This window comes from Arachis stenosperma, chromosome 9 (genome assembly GCF_014773155.1).
Source record: "Arachis stenosperma cultivar V10309 chromosome 9, arast.V10309.gnm1.PFL2, whole genome shotgun sequence".
Classification (NCBI taxonomy): domain Eukaryota; kingdom Viridiplantae; phylum Streptophyta; class Magnoliopsida; order Fabales; family Fabaceae; genus Arachis; species Arachis stenosperma.
The window spans coordinates 148,599,704-148,619,527 of NC_080385.1; the positions used below are offsets into that span (position 1 = coordinate 148,599,704).

Sequence of the window (19,824 nt, forward strand, 5' to 3'; positions counted from 1 at the left end):
CAACCTATTTTTAAAGAAGAAGAAGAATGCTTGGTTCCAGTACATCAAGTAATCTTCATGTCCGTCTTCCCAGGAAATTTTCAACCAATTGATCAAGTTCAAGATTTAACAATCTACAGTCATGAAGGAAGACTAGCCAGCACACTAGCAAGGGTCTTCGAAAGAACTCAAAAGATAACAAGGGAATCTCACACAAGAATCAATTATAAAAGCAGAAATACTTTGCTTGTGTCCAGTAAAAGGAATGAAATTGAAGAAAGAGAGATGAGACTCTTAGTGGAATTTGAATCAGCATTCTACAACTTATCTGGACTCTTAGAAAAAGCTCCCCGAAGGGATAAAGAGGAATCTCTGCTACTTGATAAAAGACAGAGAAGACCACAAATGCCAGCTATGTGTCTCAGAGTTATCTGAAGAAAGCAATAATGAAACGGAATCAACCCACATGATAAAGGAAGAAGACAACGCATCTGAAGGTCACATAAGGAAAGAGGAGGACAGCACATCTGAAGCATCTCTCAACATTATTGCATAGTGACGTAAGCGCTTAGGTCATAGAGCACCAACAATGTAGCTGTTGCAAGATAATAAACAATGACGTAAGCAATGACGTCATAAGAATGGTAAGGATGGGAATTGTCCATCAGACCCAACCATTATAAAAGGTTGCTTAGGCAATTGTAGAAGGCATCAGAAAACAGAAAGCAGGAGGCTAAGAGTACTCATATGCTAGGAGAGCAAGGAGGAAGCTGTCGAGGCGATTCTGTAGTCTGAAAAAAAGAATTCCCTTAGGAAAAAAATAGTTTTAAACTCCCCTCTGGAGTTAATATCTATAATCTCCCCTCTAGAGATAAAAACATCTTATGTAAAATATACTAAATAAAAGAAGTTTTTCTCCAGAAAGGTACGCCTTTATCCTAATCTCTTAGTTATGAATTATTTAGAAAGCTTAGAATTAATGGAAGAATCTGATTATTATAGATTAACTGCTTTATTAGATAATGAAAAACAGGCTGTTCTAAAAACAGAATTAAATCTCAAATCAAATGAAAATTTTAATAAACAAAATCTTTTAAAAGAAGTTTTTAATAGAAAAAATATAATATACTATGGAAAAATTCAACTTGAAGCCCCTATAAAGATAAAATCCGCTAATGGAGAACTTGAAATAGCTTTGATAAATGATGAAGAATTGAGTAAACAGATTGAGAAAATTAAGGATCAACAAAAAAGATCTAAAATTGGATGGATTCATATTAGTACTATACAAGTCTTAATCAAATCTACATATATGAAAGAAATTAATTCACCAATAAGCTTAGCAATCTGTGATAAAAGAATTACTGATGACCCAATAGATCAAATAATTAGAATTGTTCATGGAAACTTGGCAAACGTAAATGTTAAATTCAATGCCCATCTTGGATACGCTATACCTTTATCAACTGAAAATCTTGGAAGATCTATAAGTTTAACTTATAAATTTCACAGAAAGAATCTAATGGAACAAGATGATGAACCATTTTCAATTACATATGCAATAAATTACGCTTTAACAAATAGCCATCATAGTATAATATTTAAAAACTGAGAAAGGATTTATGTTGATAAATTATTTCAGAAAATTGTAAAAACAGAAATACCAAAATATAAAGCTATTGAAAACCCAGTTCTATTACTAAAAGAACCATCAGGAAAATTAGTTTCATCGAATTTTCAAATAAGAGAATCTAAAATTAATAGCCCTTTAAGTTTATCTAAGTTAAAAATTAAAGAAGAAAGTTCTGAAATAAAAGAACTAACAAAAAAGGTCGAAAAATTAAATGAGACCCTAAACACTAAACTATGACAATAAATAAAGAAGAAATATATGTAACTTATCAAGACAAGAAGCAAGAGCTCTTTGAAAGAGAAAATCGTTTGAATTATTTACACTTTTCTGAAATAAATCAAAGAGCATTTGAAGCCCTAAAAATAATCTATGACAAGTTGAAAAGAGAAGTTGAAGAGCTAGAAAAATTAATAGAATCTCTAGAAAATAGTGATGAATCGATGATAGAGTTTGTGGAAATTTTAAATAATGAAACATAAAAAGATTGAAAAACCAGAAAATAAAATAAAAAGAAATAGGACGAGAAAATTAAAAAGTAAAATAAAGGAGTATAAAAGGGAATTAAATAATCTTCAGATTGAAATTGATGATCTTATAATAAAAAGGATAGAAATAAGAATAAATATAAACAAGTTGAAATTAAACTTAAAAAATTTATAAATGCTTGGAAAACCATATTATGACTTAAAAGAATTAAAGCTGCTGAAATAAAAAATGGAGAATGAAATTGAAAAATTAAACAGATATTTAGAAACAAGAGAAAGTGTAGAAATAAAAGAAGTTATTGAGGATTTGAGAAATTATATTAAAGAAAAAGACAAACAGATAAAAAATTTTATATACAGTAATCCATGCAAAAAAGAATATTATAAACTAAAACAAGATTAAAAAGTTATAAATCAAAATTATAAATATACATCAAAGACTAGAGAAATAGTAGAAATGGTCAATACTTTAGAATTTACAAATTATTTTTATTCGAAGTTAAAAGTAAAAAATTTGGTATTAGAGCCAAGTTAACGATTAAGGGTAACACTTTCTCTCTAAGCAACACTTTTAGTAATACGCTTTTAAATTAAAAAAAAAAGACAGATATCTACAATTAATTAGTAAAATCCTTGTAAGCACTATAGCCACAATAAAACAATGGCTACGCACCTCTATATATATATATATTAAGAATACAAATTAAAATTATTATTTTAATAAATATATAACAAATACATTGAAAATTTAAGTCTTATATTGTTTCAAAACTTCTTCGATCAGTGATCTTATCTAAATCAGAACTCATAATTTAAAGTTTATTAATGTAGCACCATTTATGATTTAGGAAATCAAGGTTAATTAATTACTGCTACGCGGAATTGATGAACTCAAGAAGCCATGAAATCTTGAAAGATACAAAGTATCGTGGCCATAAGTTGCAAAATAGTAATTGTTGATGTATTATTGTATTAGATTTAAAATTTAATATTTAGAATTAAAAATTTAAAAAATATTAATATATTTATATGTTTTATAAATTTTTTAATAAAATTTTTGTTTTCTGTTTTGATTTTTTTATCTATTAAGTACAAGATAAATTAAATATTAATGTAATTTGTTTGATATTTTAATTTATATCAACATTTAATTTTCTGTGTTAATATTTAATAAATTAAGACAGAAGAGGAAGATTCAATTATATGGTGCAATAACAATTCAGAGGAGTACTCAATAAAATCTAAGTATAGTATAGCATACCAATTCTTTCACCCTCCAGTAAATTTACTCCATTTCCAATATGTAGACTCAAAAATGTGGAAAACCTTATAGAAAATGAGAGTAACACCAAAAGTCAAATTATTTGCTTGGAGATTAGCCCATGAAAGCATTGCAGGTAAAGCAAAATTGAACGAGAAATTACCACAAATTAGCAGCCTTTGTCTCCGCTGTCAATTGTCGCCGGAAACACGGATGCATGCCATTGTCTTCTGCCCAGAAGTTCTTCAAATTTGGAACAGCTCCCCAATAGCTAGCACTATTCCCCGCGACCCTAACCTAAAAGTTTGGGATTGGTGGAGTCAATTCATGGAAGCTGAAAAATCCAAACCCAATTTCAGAATCAGAAGTGCTCAGGTGGCTTACCTTCTATGGCAGATTTGGTTGGCGCGGAACGCTTTAGTCTTTGAGGACCAACGCCAGGAACCTGGAAAAATTCTGTCTCAAGCGATATTGTTGGAGGAGGAATACCGGCGACATCATTTTCTCAAACCACCTTGTCTGTGAACAGCAGTTACTAGCGCGTTGGAACTTCTTCCTCTCTTAATTATTTTCTTTCTCTCCTTTACCCATTGGATAAATTTTATTTAACATCTCGATTGAAAAATTCCTTTGTCTTGACATAATGTACTCTTGGAGAACATAATGTACTCTAGGTATAAAGTTTTTTTATGCAATAAAAGATATATCTTTGAAAAAAAAACTTTTTTAAAAAAAAAGTTATTGAAATAAAATAATTTTTTTATCAAACAAAAAATTAAATTAAAACAAAAACATACTGATTAGAAATTTTAATTTATTCTTTTAATTATCTAATATTTAAATGAATAAAACTTTAGTATATATATTATTTTCAAAATATAAAAAAAATTAAAACTTTCCTTATTTATAGCAATTAAAAAAAATAAGCTAACACTTCCCATTATTTTTCAAATCCAAAACTTAATTTAAAAAGCCAAAACTTAATTTAAAATCCAACCTTACATTTGATGAGGCGTATAGAGCACAGTAGACAAATATTATCCCAAAATCTAGGCCACACGCGACAGATAAAGTAACAGCACAGAGAAAGTAACAGCAAACAATTTAACATTTTCTTTCTTTTCAATTTTTTTTAATTTTAATTTTATGAAGTAATTAATATTTTGATTGGGTCAAAAAATTAAAATTAAAATAATTATATAAATTTTAAAATTTGAAAACTATGATATTTTGGACATAGTTGTCAAAACCGAATCGATAATCGAACCGATCAGGTTATTGGTTTATTGGTTCAACCGATAAGTTACTGGTTCAACCAGTAAAACTGCTCTCACATAAATAAAAAATATAAAATAGTCAAAAACTTAAAATTAAAATTTGAAATACATATTTTTACTAACATTTTAAGAACAGTTAAGTCAAATTCTATAAATAACTAATACAAAGATAAACATATAATTAGTTCATACTACTATATAGTATCTTAATTAGATACAATAAGAATAATAATCTATGAATTATATCCAAATAATAATTTCAAGGTCTAAATATTTTATATAATTAAATAATTATATAAAAAATTTTTTTTAGAATAAGTAATTTTTATTTCATTTTTTTATTCATTATCATTTTTTAATTTAAAACTAATTAATTTGTACTTCAATTTAAAAATGAGTTAAGTATTTCCATGTTTATATATATATATATATATATATATATATATATAGTTAGAAAGAATTGATATATATATTTTAAAAATAATTCAAAATGCTAAAGAAACGGGTTAGTGCAGTGGTTGTCAACTTGGTCTTCATTCGACTCCCACTGCTTGTAATACATTTTTTCTAATTTCACAACCCGCATGCTGAAGTCAGCATGACGTCATTGGCACGCAGGTTGACCATTGACCGCGTTGTTGATCGGACCGGTTCGATTCTGAACCGTGCCAGTTTTGACCGGTTTGATCGGTTCGTACCGGTTTTGACCGATTTATTTCCTTAAGCAGTCAGAATACTAAATCGGACCGGTATAAGGTCCGGTTCACCGGTTTTTCGATCGAACCGACCGATCCGGTCCGATTTTTACAACTATGATTTTGGGGCTTTGAAAGCAAGGAAATAATGGGTGGGCCCCAACAACAATTTTTTCTTCTTGTGCTTTCTTATTCCTTCTTCTTACTCTCATTTACATTTTACACTCTGTCAGTTTTTTCGTTCTTCTTCTTCTTGTTATTATTCTTTTTATTTTCTTCTTTCTTTTCTGTGTTCATTCATTGAACCTCTTTCAACAATTCTTCTATTCTTCGGATATCGCCTTTCTGATGCTTACCCATTTTAGTTTCCTCGGAAAGGTTTCGAACTTTTTATAGTTGGGCTGGTTTTGTGCAACTCTTCGCACACTGGATTCGATGGTCTCAGAACGTTTGGACCATGGTCCCATAACAAAACATATTTTTTAAGTTTTTTTAACAATTGCTAAATAGTTTTTTTATAATTTTAATTACAAACTAACCCCATACATTTTATTTAACTATAAAAACTATTTTTTATTTTATAAATTATTATTTTATCATTCATCTATTATGTTTATTAACAATTAAAATAAAAAACAATAATAAATTAGATCTTCCATTGATCGTAATAAACTTTTTGGCCATTTCAATCGATTAAAAGTTTATATTTGATCTGTGACGTTTGTCAGGACTTTGAAATTGTGTTTATTTAAAAAGCAATCGATTGGATTATCAAAACAATCGATTGAATTTCAGGTTTCACAAAACTCAATCGATTGGACTACAGGTTATCACAAAACAACCGATTGAAAATTACAGCATGGCTTTCGCAAAAATTAATTGATTGGTCATATTACCCAATCGATTGAACGATGACTAAAATGTTGGTTTTTAAAAATTCAATCAATTTCTTATACTACCCAATCGATTGAATGCTCCAAAGCAACTTGAGGTCTCACAATTCAATCGATTGGTTGTGTTACCCAATCGATTGAATGGTGTACTACGCCATTTTCAATTTGTTTATCGTTTTTATAAATTATTATCTTATTATTCATCTATCTTAACTTTAAAATTCTATTTTCAATTTTTAAGACTTTATTTTGATTTAGATACTCTAATCTTATCTTTTCTTTAATATTAACATTATAAATTGGTGAATAATCTATCACCAATTATTCAATCCCACCATTAGAATCGTGTATCAATCTCTTTATGTATCATGAGAGAGTGGTGCAGGCTTATGACTCGATGCCTGGGTAGTTATAATGTCTCTTGACTTACCTTTTTTGAAATCATGTATTGGTTGGTAATGAATGTTCTTATTTTGTACAGGGAATTCGTTGCTTGAAATGTTCTTTCTTTTTGAGAAATTCATATCAAACACCTCCAACTGTAAATATCGGTGATGCAGGAGATATTCAATATTCCCATGTTTTAACTGCTTTTTATGTTTGCTCAAATGTTTTGTATTGAAATCCAATTATCCTTGTGTGCTCTTCATCGTGCAGAATGGCGAATTGCCGAGTGATGCTGGTGTCATCTCCGGAGCTGTGAAACGGATGTTCGATATATTGGAGGCTCAGAATGGAGAGCACGACATGAAAGTAATGTTATTAGAGCTTTACAATGAGGAAATAACGGATCGTATGCCTCCCAAGAAAACGGTAAAATCTGAAGATAATAAGTCTAAAAGTCCTATCGCTTTAATGGAGGATTGGAAAGGGGGCTTCCATGGTTAATCTAGGAAGAATTGATTAAAAATTTGTAATATATATACTTCATATATGTCTTAGCAATATATGAACAGATTATAAAATGCTTTGATATATATTGCATGGTATTTTTTTTTCTAGTCAAGATTCAATAGAGAGGTCAAGTCTTGAATAAATGAAAAGAACAAAATAGAATGCAAACAAATAAAAAGATATGAAATTTTTTTACATAAATTAATTATATAAAATAAAATATAATTCACAAGACATAAAATTTGTATGACATTGTTGTTGAAATAATAAATGAAAATGACATTACGTCATCGTAAAAATATGAGTTTTTTAAACTAAAATATCTCTATAGTGCATAGAAATAGAGAAAAATTGTAAAAGCTTTCAATCGATTGGGTAACACAACCAATCGATTGAATTGTGAGACCTCAAGTTGTTTTGAAGCATTCAATCGATTTGGTAGTATAAGCAATCGATTGAGTAATATGACCAATCGATTGATTTTTGCGAAAATCATGCTGCCTTGTAATTTTCAATCGATTGTTTTGTGATAACATGTAGTCCAATCGATCGAGTTATGGAAAACCTGAAATTCAATCGACTGATTTTCAAAGAAACACGATTTCACAGCCCTGTACTAACATTACGGATCAAATATAAATTTTTAATCGATTGGAATAACCAAAAAGTTTATTACGATCAATGGAAGATCTAATTCGTTATTATTTTTTATTTTGATTGTTAATAAATATAATAGATGAATAATAAAATAATAATTTATAAAATAAAAAATAGTTTTTATAATTAAATAAAATATATAAAATTAATTTGTAATTAAAATAAAAAAAGACTATTTTACCATTATTAAAAAAACTTAAAAAACATGTTTTATTATGAGACCATTTAATAATCCAAATGTTCTGGGATCGTCGAATCTAGGGGTGTAATCGGCTCGGTTCGGATCAGTTTTGGACCGAAAACCAACCGAACCGACCTGATCGGTTCTTCAAAGAGACCAACCGTTCGGTTGGCTGCAGTTTGAGCAACCGAACCGAATCGAACCGAACCAACAGCGGTTTGGTTCGATCGGTTTTTTCGGTTTTTTTACACCTACTTATCTGAATTTAAAATGTCATAAAATAAAATTTAAAACCTTCAATAAACTAGAAAAACAAGAATTTATCACATCCAAATCCAATACAAATTCAACTTAATTAAACATAAAACAAAGACAATTAAAAATGTCTAGAAAAACAACAAGGTTAAAGGGTAAATGTGTAAAAACAAGGTTTCTTAACCAATATTTTGGTTCGGTTCGGTTTTTACTGAGCCAACCGAAAATCGAACCGAACCGATCGGTTTAATTTGAAAAAAACAAAAAAAAACCAATTTTTTCGGTTTTCCTTTTGGTTGTTGTAAATTTCGGTTCGGTTTTGCGGTAAAATTCGGTCCGGTTCGATAACTTACACCCCTAGTCGAATCATTTGCCAACTCTTCGTACACCGAATTCTTTGCTTATTTGAGAAAACAGTGGACTTCTTTTGTTTAACTTTCCTGAAGACGGTTTTTACCCGTTTTGCTTGGGAGCTGAGATTGATTTGGGGTCACATCCATGTATTTGTTCTTGGTTTTGCTTTGACGGTAAGGTCTACATTTCTTGTCAATTTTTCTTCTTTTTGTAATGGCACTTTTCTGGATGAATCTTGGTCTAAGATGGAAAGATGTTGAAGGTCTTATTTGATTTTCTACCTGAAAAACTGAAGACTTGATTGGGTGCTTCACCTGATTTTTGTGATCAGTCTTGTGCGGGTTTATCAATTTATTTTTTCTTTCATTATTTGTTAATGTATAATTTCTGGAATTTCTTTCCCCTCTTCGTTCAGCTCTGATCCATGTCAAGAGCTGTTGAGAGTGTTTGCTGTTTCATAGTTCTAATTCAAAATCACGGATTCTGAATTCTGGGGTTTTTGTTATGTTGCCTGCATGACAGAATGTGCATCTGAAGTCACTTTTCCACTTTGGTTTTGGCCTTTTTGTTACGTAATACTTGAATCTGCAGTTGTAGCACTTGGTCTAATATTTGATTTAGTCCTGTTATTTGTACTCATTCTTTTGATCTTATCTCTTGTTGGATTTTTGTTTGGAGATTGACAACCCCCAAGAAATTACCCATTGGTGGAGACTAAGTTTTTTGTTCCCCTAGCTTTGTTTAATTCAACTTGATGCAGATTTGTTCTGTATCTTTTCTATATTGTTGCATCAATCTACTAAATAATACTAAGTCTTTTCATTTTGTTTGGAGCTCCTCTTGATTGAATGTTTCTTTTGTGTTTGGTCTATGAAAGGTATCATATTATATTTCTTGTATTCCCTTCTCTCGTAAAAATGTTGTTAAACCTTGAAAAAGCACTTGTTATTTTTGTATTCTATGAAAGAATTAGCATGATAAAGCAATTGTTTGATTCTATTATTATTCTTGATTAATGAACATATGTGTTTTACTATTTCATTCTTTATACGAAACTCTTTTATGCCGACATTTTAATATATAGTATTTGATAAGTATTAAATTACTCAGAAGGGAAGCAAACATTTTAATGAAATAGGAATCGATATTACTACACTGAATTTTATTGGTTCTTTTCATGAATTAGTTGAATGAAGTAATTCAATACTAAGACATAGTTTATTTCTTGTGTCAGAGCAGGAATCAAGCTTTTCGCTTTATTTCTTGTGGTGCTGGTTTGATGGGATCAAATGTGGATGAGAAGAAACAGGATCATGAGAGTAGTTTGAAGTTGAATAGTAAAGTTCCCACAAAGCCTTGAGCGCGAAAATATGAAATTGAATGGTACAATTCCTTTTGCGACTCCACACATTAGTCCAACTTCATCCTTGTCAAGTAGTGGTAGCTGTGTCTCCACCTGCAGTAAACTTCGATATGTGATCTTTCAGGTGATTTTTCTCATTTGACAGGTATAAAAGTGCACACAGTGGTGTGAGTATAATGCTTAACTTAACTATTCTCAAGAAAGCAGTAATGACAATGAGGGTTACATAGTGAGAAATGTGGAGATTGAAGAGATGGAATATTCTCTTCCAAACCTGAGCCAGAAAATCCAGAGGATGATATGGACAACAGTGTGACTTATAATGATGAAGATGAAGACGAGGATAACTGGGGTGATCCTACTACCTATATATTTAGTTCCAAGGATGAAGTAAGTGGATGCAAAGAGGAAAAACAGAGAGCAATGGAAAATTCAAGGCACTTGTGGGCCAGCTTCTTAAATCTGTTGGACTTCCCTCTTCTGATGAAGGTGATAAGAGTTGGGTGGAAAATTAAAAAAAATAAATATCCAAAATAAGTTACAACACCCAATTTTTTCATAATAATAAATAACACAATCAGAAATTCTATTACTAAAAAAAATCAATCGATAAAGTCCGCTTCTGTTTTTAAAATATTTTTAAAAAGTCTAATATTTAATTTATTTTTGATGTTTTAATTATATTTTTTATTAATTTTTTAATAACAAACTATTAGTCACTATTATTTATTTTAATCCTGATCTTAAATTAATATAAAAGTTTAGTCTATCGAGTCAACTCTTTTGTTTTTAATTTTTTATTTTGAAAATCAGTTTGTTTATAGATACTCTGTTTCTTTTATTGTTTCTTTTATTGTTTCATTATGTCGGTCCATCCTAGAATAGGATTTGGAAAATAAAATAGAATTTATAAATGAAACAGAATTTGAAAACGAAAACTTTCTATTTTCCCATAATCTAAAAATAGGAAACCAAGCAAGAAGCAAAGAAGAAGAAGAAGAAGAAGAAGAAGAAGAAGAAGAAGAAGAAGAATGAGTGAAGAGGAATTAGATACTTTCTCAATGATGGATCCTTTGGATATGATAGATCCTTGGGATATGATAGACTTGGATGCGGATAGAAGGAATATGGTAGAGCAGTGTGCCATTGACGTGGGTGGCAATCAACCACCTCAGCTACAGCCTCCGCCGGATGTAAGGGAGATTACAGTAGCTCAGTTTTTCAGTGACACGTGTGGTTATCCTCAGTTGGATATGGTTGTTGCTGAGTGTTTGCCGGAGCCTCAGCCTCAGCCTCAGCAGTTTCTCACTGACGTGTGTGGTTATCAACCACCTTGGTCTCAGCCTCAGCCTCAGCCTCAGTCCCACCCTCATCCTCAGCAGTTTCAGCAGTTTCTTGCTGATTGTGGTTATCAACTACCTGAGTCTCAGCTTCAGCTCCAACCTATGCAACCTCAGGTCTGGACTTGGGAGGAGAACAAAGCCTTTGAGTCAGTTATTGCCAATTGTTTTGAGTATGCTAAACGCAACCGCTGGGAGCTGATTGCTGCTCGTCTCCCTGGAAAGACCCCGGCGCAACTGCAAGAACGCTTCAAGAAGCTGATGAAGGACATCAATGTCATCCATAACGGTTATACTTCAAACACTCCTCTGAATACTGCATTTGAGAACATGACTATGACAATGGCTGCTCCTACCACCACATTGGAACACAACCCTGTCTCCATCCCCATCATCAATGCAACAACAACAACCCCACCACCACCGCCTTATAACACTGATCATCAACATCACAGGTTTGTGCTCAACATATTTTCATTTTCTTTTTATTTCTTTATTTATTTTTAGCCGATACATATTTTCATTCTCTCCTCCCACTCTTTCTTTCTTTTTTTAATTACTTATTCTATTCTTCTTTTTTCTTAGAAGTTTTATGAACAAATTGTATAAACAATGAACGTTTTTTCCCTCTTGATTTGTTTTTTGAATAAATAAATTATTTTTAAATTACAATAATAAACTGTATATTTTTCTTTACAAAAATAGTCAAAATAATCTTATACGAAGAAAAGAAAAAATAAATTACTATAATAAACCAAATGGCTTCTAAAATTACCTAAATCTCCCAGAATAAAAAAGGTTACCGTGTAAAATAGTACTAAATCGAATCCATTAGATTTGAATTGCATGCAAACGCAAATTGTCTATAAAATAGCTTTGAATTCTATATAAACACTAAGGATGTGTTTGGCAAACACGTTGGGGAGGAGAGAAGCCCGTTTGAGCTTCTTGAAAATTTCACTTTGATGTTTGGCAATTTTTATCTTTATGAACGCAGAATTGATTCTGCCTCTGAACCCACGTTTAGGAGAAGCTCAAATTTGTAGCTTCTGCGTTTCACGTTTCACGTTTCATGTCTAGGAGAAGCTAAAATATTTCTTTTTTACCAACCCTACCCTTCATTTTCTTCTATAAGAATGATACTAGTAACTATTATCTTCACAGTTATTTTTAGTAGTTCTTCCTACTTCTTAATAATTTTTTAGTTCCATTTTTTTCATCAAAATCGTTCAGATTTATTTCAATCACTAACAAATTGAAATTTTTTTATTTTTATTTGATTTTATTCATATGAATTTTATTTACGTTTTATGGTATTTTTTTTGTTCATATGATATATGTTGTTGGTTTTATGGAATTTTTATTATTTCTTATCTGTATAATTTTTTTCTATTATGTACTCTATTTTTGTTTTGTATTAATTTTTTTTATTTTTTATTCTGAATTTGTAAAATTTGTAATTGTAATTGTAATTATTATATACTACGTTTATTATCAAAATTTTGAATAATATAAATTATGATCCTATAAAAAAAGGACAAAATAAATAAAAAATTAATTATAAGTAACAATAGAGTTATAAATAATAAAAATTTATAGTCTAAAATAATACTAAATTAAAGAGTACCGACGATACTAAAAAAAATTATAGAATATTTTCTTTTTGTGTGACATTATAAAATTTATAGTTTTCTCTTTTATATTTTTATTTTTTATTGTATTTATTTTATTTATATGTTTTAAATATTTTTTATATTATTTTTTATAGTATTCTGATTTTGCAGGTATATAAAATTGATGTCTATTTTAGTAATTTTTCATCTAAAAATGATTTTGAGTATAATCAATTTTGATATAAAGATTACCAAATATAAATTACGTTAACCCAAACTAACTTATCATCAAAATCAATTTTACAAAATCAATTTTATGCAAACTCTGGTTTGCAAACTGTAATCCAAACACACACTAAATCGAAACAATGAGATTTGATTTTTATTTGCATGTAAATCGGAACCCGTAGATTTGATTTAGACACAGTGAACAGCAGTTCATGGTAAATCAAAACTCATAAATTCGATTTACAAGCAACATCCCCTCAATAATTTTCAGGTAACCTTTTTGGTTTTGGGGATCTGAGTAATTTTGGGAGCCATTTGGTTTATTATAGTAATTTACACTTATTTTATCATTAAATAATTTGCAAGGTGTTAATAAATAACACAAACATTTGTTTCGTTCTTTTTTGGAAAAGAAAAAAAATTATATTGTTTATTTCTATCATGGCAGGGCGGAGGTAGTCGCGGCCGCAGCACCAATGGAGGCAGCAACAAGGGAACAAAGCCAATCTGCCAACACCAACAATACAAAGAAATATTCTCGGTGGACTGAAGATGAGCATAGGTATTTATTATATTATATTGCTTCTTTTTCTTCTTTTATATTTATTTATTTATTTGTTTATCTATCATCTAGTTGAATATTGTTTACACAAAAGAAGAAAGTGAAGCAACTAGTATTAGCATATAGGAGCACTTCTCCTGTTTTAGATATATCTCTACTTCGTTGTAGGTTGTCTACAATATACAAGTCTAACATTCCTCTTTCGTAAGACCGACTCTGCTTCACTTCATTGCTGTCTTCTTAATCCAAGCTTTCATATGTATTTGTGCATCAATAACTGCAATTTGAAAGAGCTCTAAAGTAATTGCAAATGAGGCATAGTTTTGTTGATTGCTAAATTTGTTTTGTTTTAACAATAGTTGAGTGGTTGACATAGTAACATTTTTGGTTGGACTGAAAACCAAAAAGGAAAAAAATTGTTACTAATTAAATAGTTTATGTTTTTGTTTAAAATTTTTTAGTGTAAACTTTGTTAATACTTATTTCAAAAATCATGTTTTGGTAGATTATTTGTTAGAGGGTACCAAGCAGAAGGTGCAAATTGGTCAAGAATTTCAGAATATTATGTCAAAACAAGAACTTATCATCAAATTAGCAGTCATGCTCAGAAATATTTTAGACATAAAGAAAGATTAGCTAAAGGAGAAAAGTTAAGAAAAAGCATTTATGATGTAATTTGATCATTGTAAGTCATTTTTTTACTCTCAATTAATTAGTCTAATTCAATTTCCACTAATATAAGAAATATTAAATTGGCTATTTTAAATTCTATTATCCATGATAGTTACACTATTTTAATTGTTTTTTAATGTAGGAATTGTACCCTAATCCAAAGGGTTTAATAGATGGAGGATTTGCTTAAAGGAGGAAGAACATGTAAATGTACTAAAGATTTTTATTTAGGTTGAAAAATGAAAATATAGAAACAATGAGGTAGGAATACAAGACTTGTATGTGAACAGGAACATTCTAGATATAATTGTAATTCATAATTTTTCTTATTAATAATATTTTATTCCTAGCTCTCCGGCCTTGATGGCAATGCCGAAGGGGACGGTGAGCTAGTTTCTATCTAGAGTCTCTATGGCTATGCCGAAGGGGCTTTGGATTGGGGGTGTATCTTTTCAAAAAGTTATTAGTTTAAAATATATTAATTATAAGAACTTTTTGAAAGCATTTGATCCATAGACTCTAGTTACAAAATATTTTTATGTAATTTTTATACTATTATTAATGATTACTTTTTCATATTTTATTTGGTTGCCATTGGAAAGAGTTGAGAGTTAGTATAAAAAGAGCTTGACACAAATTAAATTATAGACGAAGAATTTGACACTAATTAACTTGCTAAGTATTTATACAATTAGTGAATTACTCCAATTTACTGTGATGTATTTACATGGTGGCACTAATAAAATTTTGTTTTATAAATGTTATTATTGCTTCTTTTTCATGAATCAAAATAGTTTGTAATCATATTTTTGTTCTTACTTATGGTAAAGTCTGAATCATATCTAACCATGACAGTCTTAAATAGAAAAATGAAAGCAAGATGTAATAGAATGATCTCTTGTTTATAGACGAAGAAAATAATTTAAAATAAAAGTAGAATTTGTAATTGACTTTATAAGACAATAACTTAGTACATTTTATTTTTATGTGAAGTAAAAGATAATTTAATAAATCAATTTTAAGATAAAATTAATATAAATTCTAACTAAAAGATTTTATTTTTTTAGTTTAATTTATTATGATTATCTTATCATATCTTTATATTTTATTGCATGTTTGTACAATTTAAAGATAAGAATTTATATATATATATATACATACCACAAGAAAATTTATAATTTGCAACTATTTATCTTCTTTTTCTTCTGTCTCCTTCTTTAACAATACAAGTGACTCAGTTTTTTCTACATCTTTTTTTTTTTAAAACTATGGAATGCATGGAGAATCAAAAAAATAGTGAAAATTATTTGCCACAACTTCTTAGGTCATACAAAGAATTTTATAAAAGCATTCCATTAGAACAAGTTGATACTTTTTATGATGATGTGTCTCATGAATTAATCTTTGTAAGTGAAAAATTATTTGAAGATAATCAATATCCAATACTAGACGGTAGCGACTTTCATATTCTTCAGAGTATTACTGAATTTTTTCATTTATATCCCCTGTATGCAAAAGTTTTTCTATCTGATTATATGTTTCAAGAACTATTTTCGAAAAGAATTTCATCAAAAGAGCTTAGTGATGTTCCTAATAATCTATCAACCAATGTTGCTCCAAAATTTATACGATGCATAATTTATTTTATTATATTTTAAATCTCCCGAATTTCTTTCTCAAAATGCAATTTTTGTTTTATTAATAATTGAAATATTCATATTGACAACAGTTGTTAGAAGAAGCGGTGATGAACAAGTTAAAAGATATCAACTTGGCCTAGTGGAACTTGAATTTCATAATGGCTTAGCTTGCTTTTTAGTTAAAAATTGTTTTTTCTATTAGTGATAATAAATACGGTTTTTTCACGCAAAAATAAAAAAAAGAAGTAAATTAATGGGTAAATTACTTAAATAAAATAAATGACAATTAAAATTATCTATATATAACTTTTATAAAAAAGTTACTCATATACACTTATTTTTTATAATTCTATGTAAATCGTTGTAGGGTACTCGATGTAGTTGTTTCTGAAGGAGGTGAAGCAAGCATAAACTGCTCGAAGCAGCAGTTAATGTGTTATCCACTGTTACACCCGTAGCACATTATACACATGTTTATAAAGGGTATATGGGCAACAAATGTCTTCTCTTTTGTGTTATTTTGGGCTTTTGGTTATATAAAATTTGTTTTGGTTTTTTATCGTATTTTTAGTTCGGGTAAGCCAAGAATTAATCTATTGTAATGTACAATGAACTAACAATGAGATCAACCTAAATTAATTTGTGACATGAATTAAAATTAAGTTATTTTATTAAATTTTTTATGATTGACCTACTATTTTAAATAAAAATAAATGAGTATGAACTCGAACCCAAATAGTAAAAATTGTTATTTCACCTTCAATCCTTCATTTTACAGGCAAGTGTATGTATAATTATTAATTAGGGATGGTTTTAATATTTTTAGTCTAAATAAATAAATATATTATCCAATTCAATAGATAGATTTTTTTTATTTTTATTTTTTTAACTCTCTTAATGTACTTCTAGTTTTTTCACATTATTTATGAGATTGAGGATGAAAAAAAAATTTAGTAATCAATAATAAAATAAAAAAAAATTAATTTAATCTACAAAATAAATTATTTTATCTCTATATTATTTATTTAATTTGTACTTTTTTATTTTTTATTTAATTTAATTGTTAGGATTAATTTTTTTAAGAAGATAAGAATTTTATTAATAGCATTGTCATATTTTTTAAGACTTTCTATTATAAAAAAAATTAATTAAACAACTTAATTTTAAGAGTTATTCTACATGTATATTAAAACCAGCTACTAGTATAAAATACATGTTAGAATACAAATATGATTTAATTATTCTGTAGGTCCCTATAGTTTTACCGAATTTTTAATTAGATCCTTATATTTTTTTTTCTTTTCAATTGAGTCCCTATACGTTATTTTTTTTTCAATTTAGTCCATACCGTGACAAAACCGTTTAAGATAACAGAATATTCTGTTAAAAAATCGAATATTCTCTTAATTAAATTAGAATAATTAATTAACCATGCCTTTTTTTTCTAAAATACCAAAACTAACCCTTGATATTTTGTCCAAAGTGAGAGAACCTATCCAGCCCTAACTTGTTCTCTGAAGTTCCTGTTCGGTGACGTTTCTCCTTCGTTCATTGGTGTCATCGTCCATCTGCATCGTCGTTCGTGGCAGCGTGACCATCCGTCGGTTGGTGGTCCTCCGTCGCTTTTGGTCTGCTCTGTGCTGTCCATCTGTCTGCTCAACACAGTTTGTCCGTGGGTTCCGTTGCGTTCCCTCACCGTGCCTCACCGTTCCCTCTTCATATCCTTCACTCTCCAACTGTATTTGCCTTTCTTTTTTCCTTTTGTTTTAAAATGGTATTTGTTTCCCCAGCTATAATGGACAGAGGGTTATTCGGAGTGGATATTGTTGACACAGAGAATGAGAGGTCAGATTGCAGCAATAAAGATGATTTGGAAAATCGTTTTATTGATGATAATCCTAATCCAGAAGTTTTCCCGCAATTTCCTATTTCCAATGAAGGCACGTTTAATGTTCATCCCTCTCCTATCTTGCTTGTGTGTGTTCTGATTTTATTTGACTCCACTTGATCTTATATAATTTTTTTTGGAAAAGATATTAATTATTGCAATTGTAGAGTACTTTTAATGGAATTTGAAGCATGTTTTGATGCACTCTTAAATCGAAAGACTTTAAATATAAACAAAGTCAAAATAATATCTTTTTGTCTTTCATTACCTTTACAATTTTTTCAATGTCTTTTGATATTCACAAATGATAGGTAGATATATTGTTTATGCTTCTGATGATATCAAACTAGAAGGTAAGAAAAGCAAATATGAATGGCTTAAAAAGAAGTATCATTTGGTAGAGTCAGATGATGATGATGATGGCAATAGTATTATTCAAACAGTTTTGAAAATTAACAATGTTCTTCAAGATAGCCAGATACAATAGGTGATATCACTAATTCTAAATTATAGTTTGTATGCATGCTTGTTTTCTCTGCTTTAGTGTTTTTTAAGTTTTTTAATTTATTCATGATTTTGTTTCAATGAAACAGGGAAGCAGCTTTGTCGGACAAAAAGAAAGATGTTGGAGATATTAAAAATTTGAAAAAGAAAAAGAAAGAAAAAGAAATCAAGAGTTCCCCTAATGGGTATTTTATAAAACTAGATCAAAGTGAGCAAGATAAGCCAAAAATTGAGATGACTCTGGATATTTTCGTAGAATTTTGTTAATTGATGAATTGATATATGAAATGGTTTTATTGATTATGAATTTTGTTTATTGTTGATTGTTGTTGCTGTGACGATGTTGATTATGAAATTGAATTTCCTTTTTCTCTTTTTATATCGTCCTGAATTTGTCGGAATTGTTTGTAAGAGTTCCTTCTTCTCGAAACTAAATTATAAATGAATAGGTGACTATTGATACTTTTTTACATGGTTTAATTCAGGAATGTGTAGAGAAAATCCTGGACTATTGCCTTATATATCTTGTCTTTTATTGATACTTGAGAAAATATGTATTGCTTGTTCTAACCTAAACATAGAAAAAATTCATGCCTTCAATATACTTGTTTTTGGAATTTTGTCAGTCAAATTAGTTCTCTTGTTTGAGGAACCATATAGAAATTAGTTTTTATAAATCATTTTAGTTATTACTCTATCAATGGTTCTTGTTACCATATGTCATATGAAAGTTCTTTCGTTATGTTGATATGATCATATATGGTTGCATATATTTGCTTTTATATGTAATAAATTACTCTTGCAATTATGTGATGATTAATCTTTTTTTTTTTTTGTTTCAATTTAGACATTGGTTCGGTACTAATTACATGTGGTAGTGATTGTTTTCAATAATAGAGGTGTATATGGCGGTGACTGGAGAACCTCCAAAGAGAGCGGGAGGCTGCAACACAATAACTAATTTTGGTAGAAAAGGATATCTTGTTGATCAAAGAGTGGGAGGCTGCAACATGATTTTCAGCTTATCTGTATTACATTGAAACTACGTTCTCTGTGATTTTTATTTTTAGATTTCAAATTTCATAACACAAATTACATAGTCTTGTGGTGGTCTATGGTGTACCATGATATGATAAAGATACAAATTATATTCTATGAATCCACACAAATGTAAAATGTTACATGATCATAATGAATATACTTGAATCATAGAAACTGAATTTTATATATACTTATTACTATTAATTTTGTTTCATTTTAGCTATTCCTTTTTTTTGTATGTTCTTAAAATAAGGTATTTTAGAAGTTAAAAAAAGAGAAGGTATCTAGTACAATTTGTATATAAATAAGCAAAATGATGATGGTGACAAAATAAAAGAGATTATAGAAATATCTTTTATGTCCTAAAATTATTTGATAGGGATTATAGGAATATCTTTTATTGAATATT

At 29.1% G+C, this 19,824-nt stretch overlaps 1 protein-coding gene and 1 long non-coding RNA gene across 2 annotated transcripts; one reads left to right on the forward strand and one right to left on the reverse strand.

The window, feature by feature from the left end:
* Positions 1-3,278: 3,278 nt before the first annotated feature.
* On the reverse strand, positions 3,279-3,906 carry LOC130947763 (uncharacterized). The gene is made up of 3 exons (XR_009072794.1): positions 3,743-3,906; positions 3,522-3,655; positions 3,279-3,423 (listed from the first exon to the last, which is right to left on the reverse strand). It is a non-coding gene; the product is annotated as an uncharacterized LOC130947763 (long non-coding RNA).
* Positions 3,907-10,991: 7,085 nt separating this feature from the next.
* Positions 10,992-18,357, forward strand: LOC130950071 (uncharacterized). The gene is made up of 7 exons (XM_057878631.1): positions 10,992-11,722; positions 13,557-13,670; positions 14,176-14,319; positions 16,350-16,436; positions 16,554-16,558; positions 17,773-17,922; positions 18,182-18,357. Exons 1-7 carry the CDS (start codon positions 10,992-10,994, stop codon positions 18,355-18,357), a joined length of 1,407 nt encoding a protein of 468 aa, XP_057734614.1.
* The last annotated feature ends 1,467 nt before the right edge of the window (positions 18,358-19,824 follow it).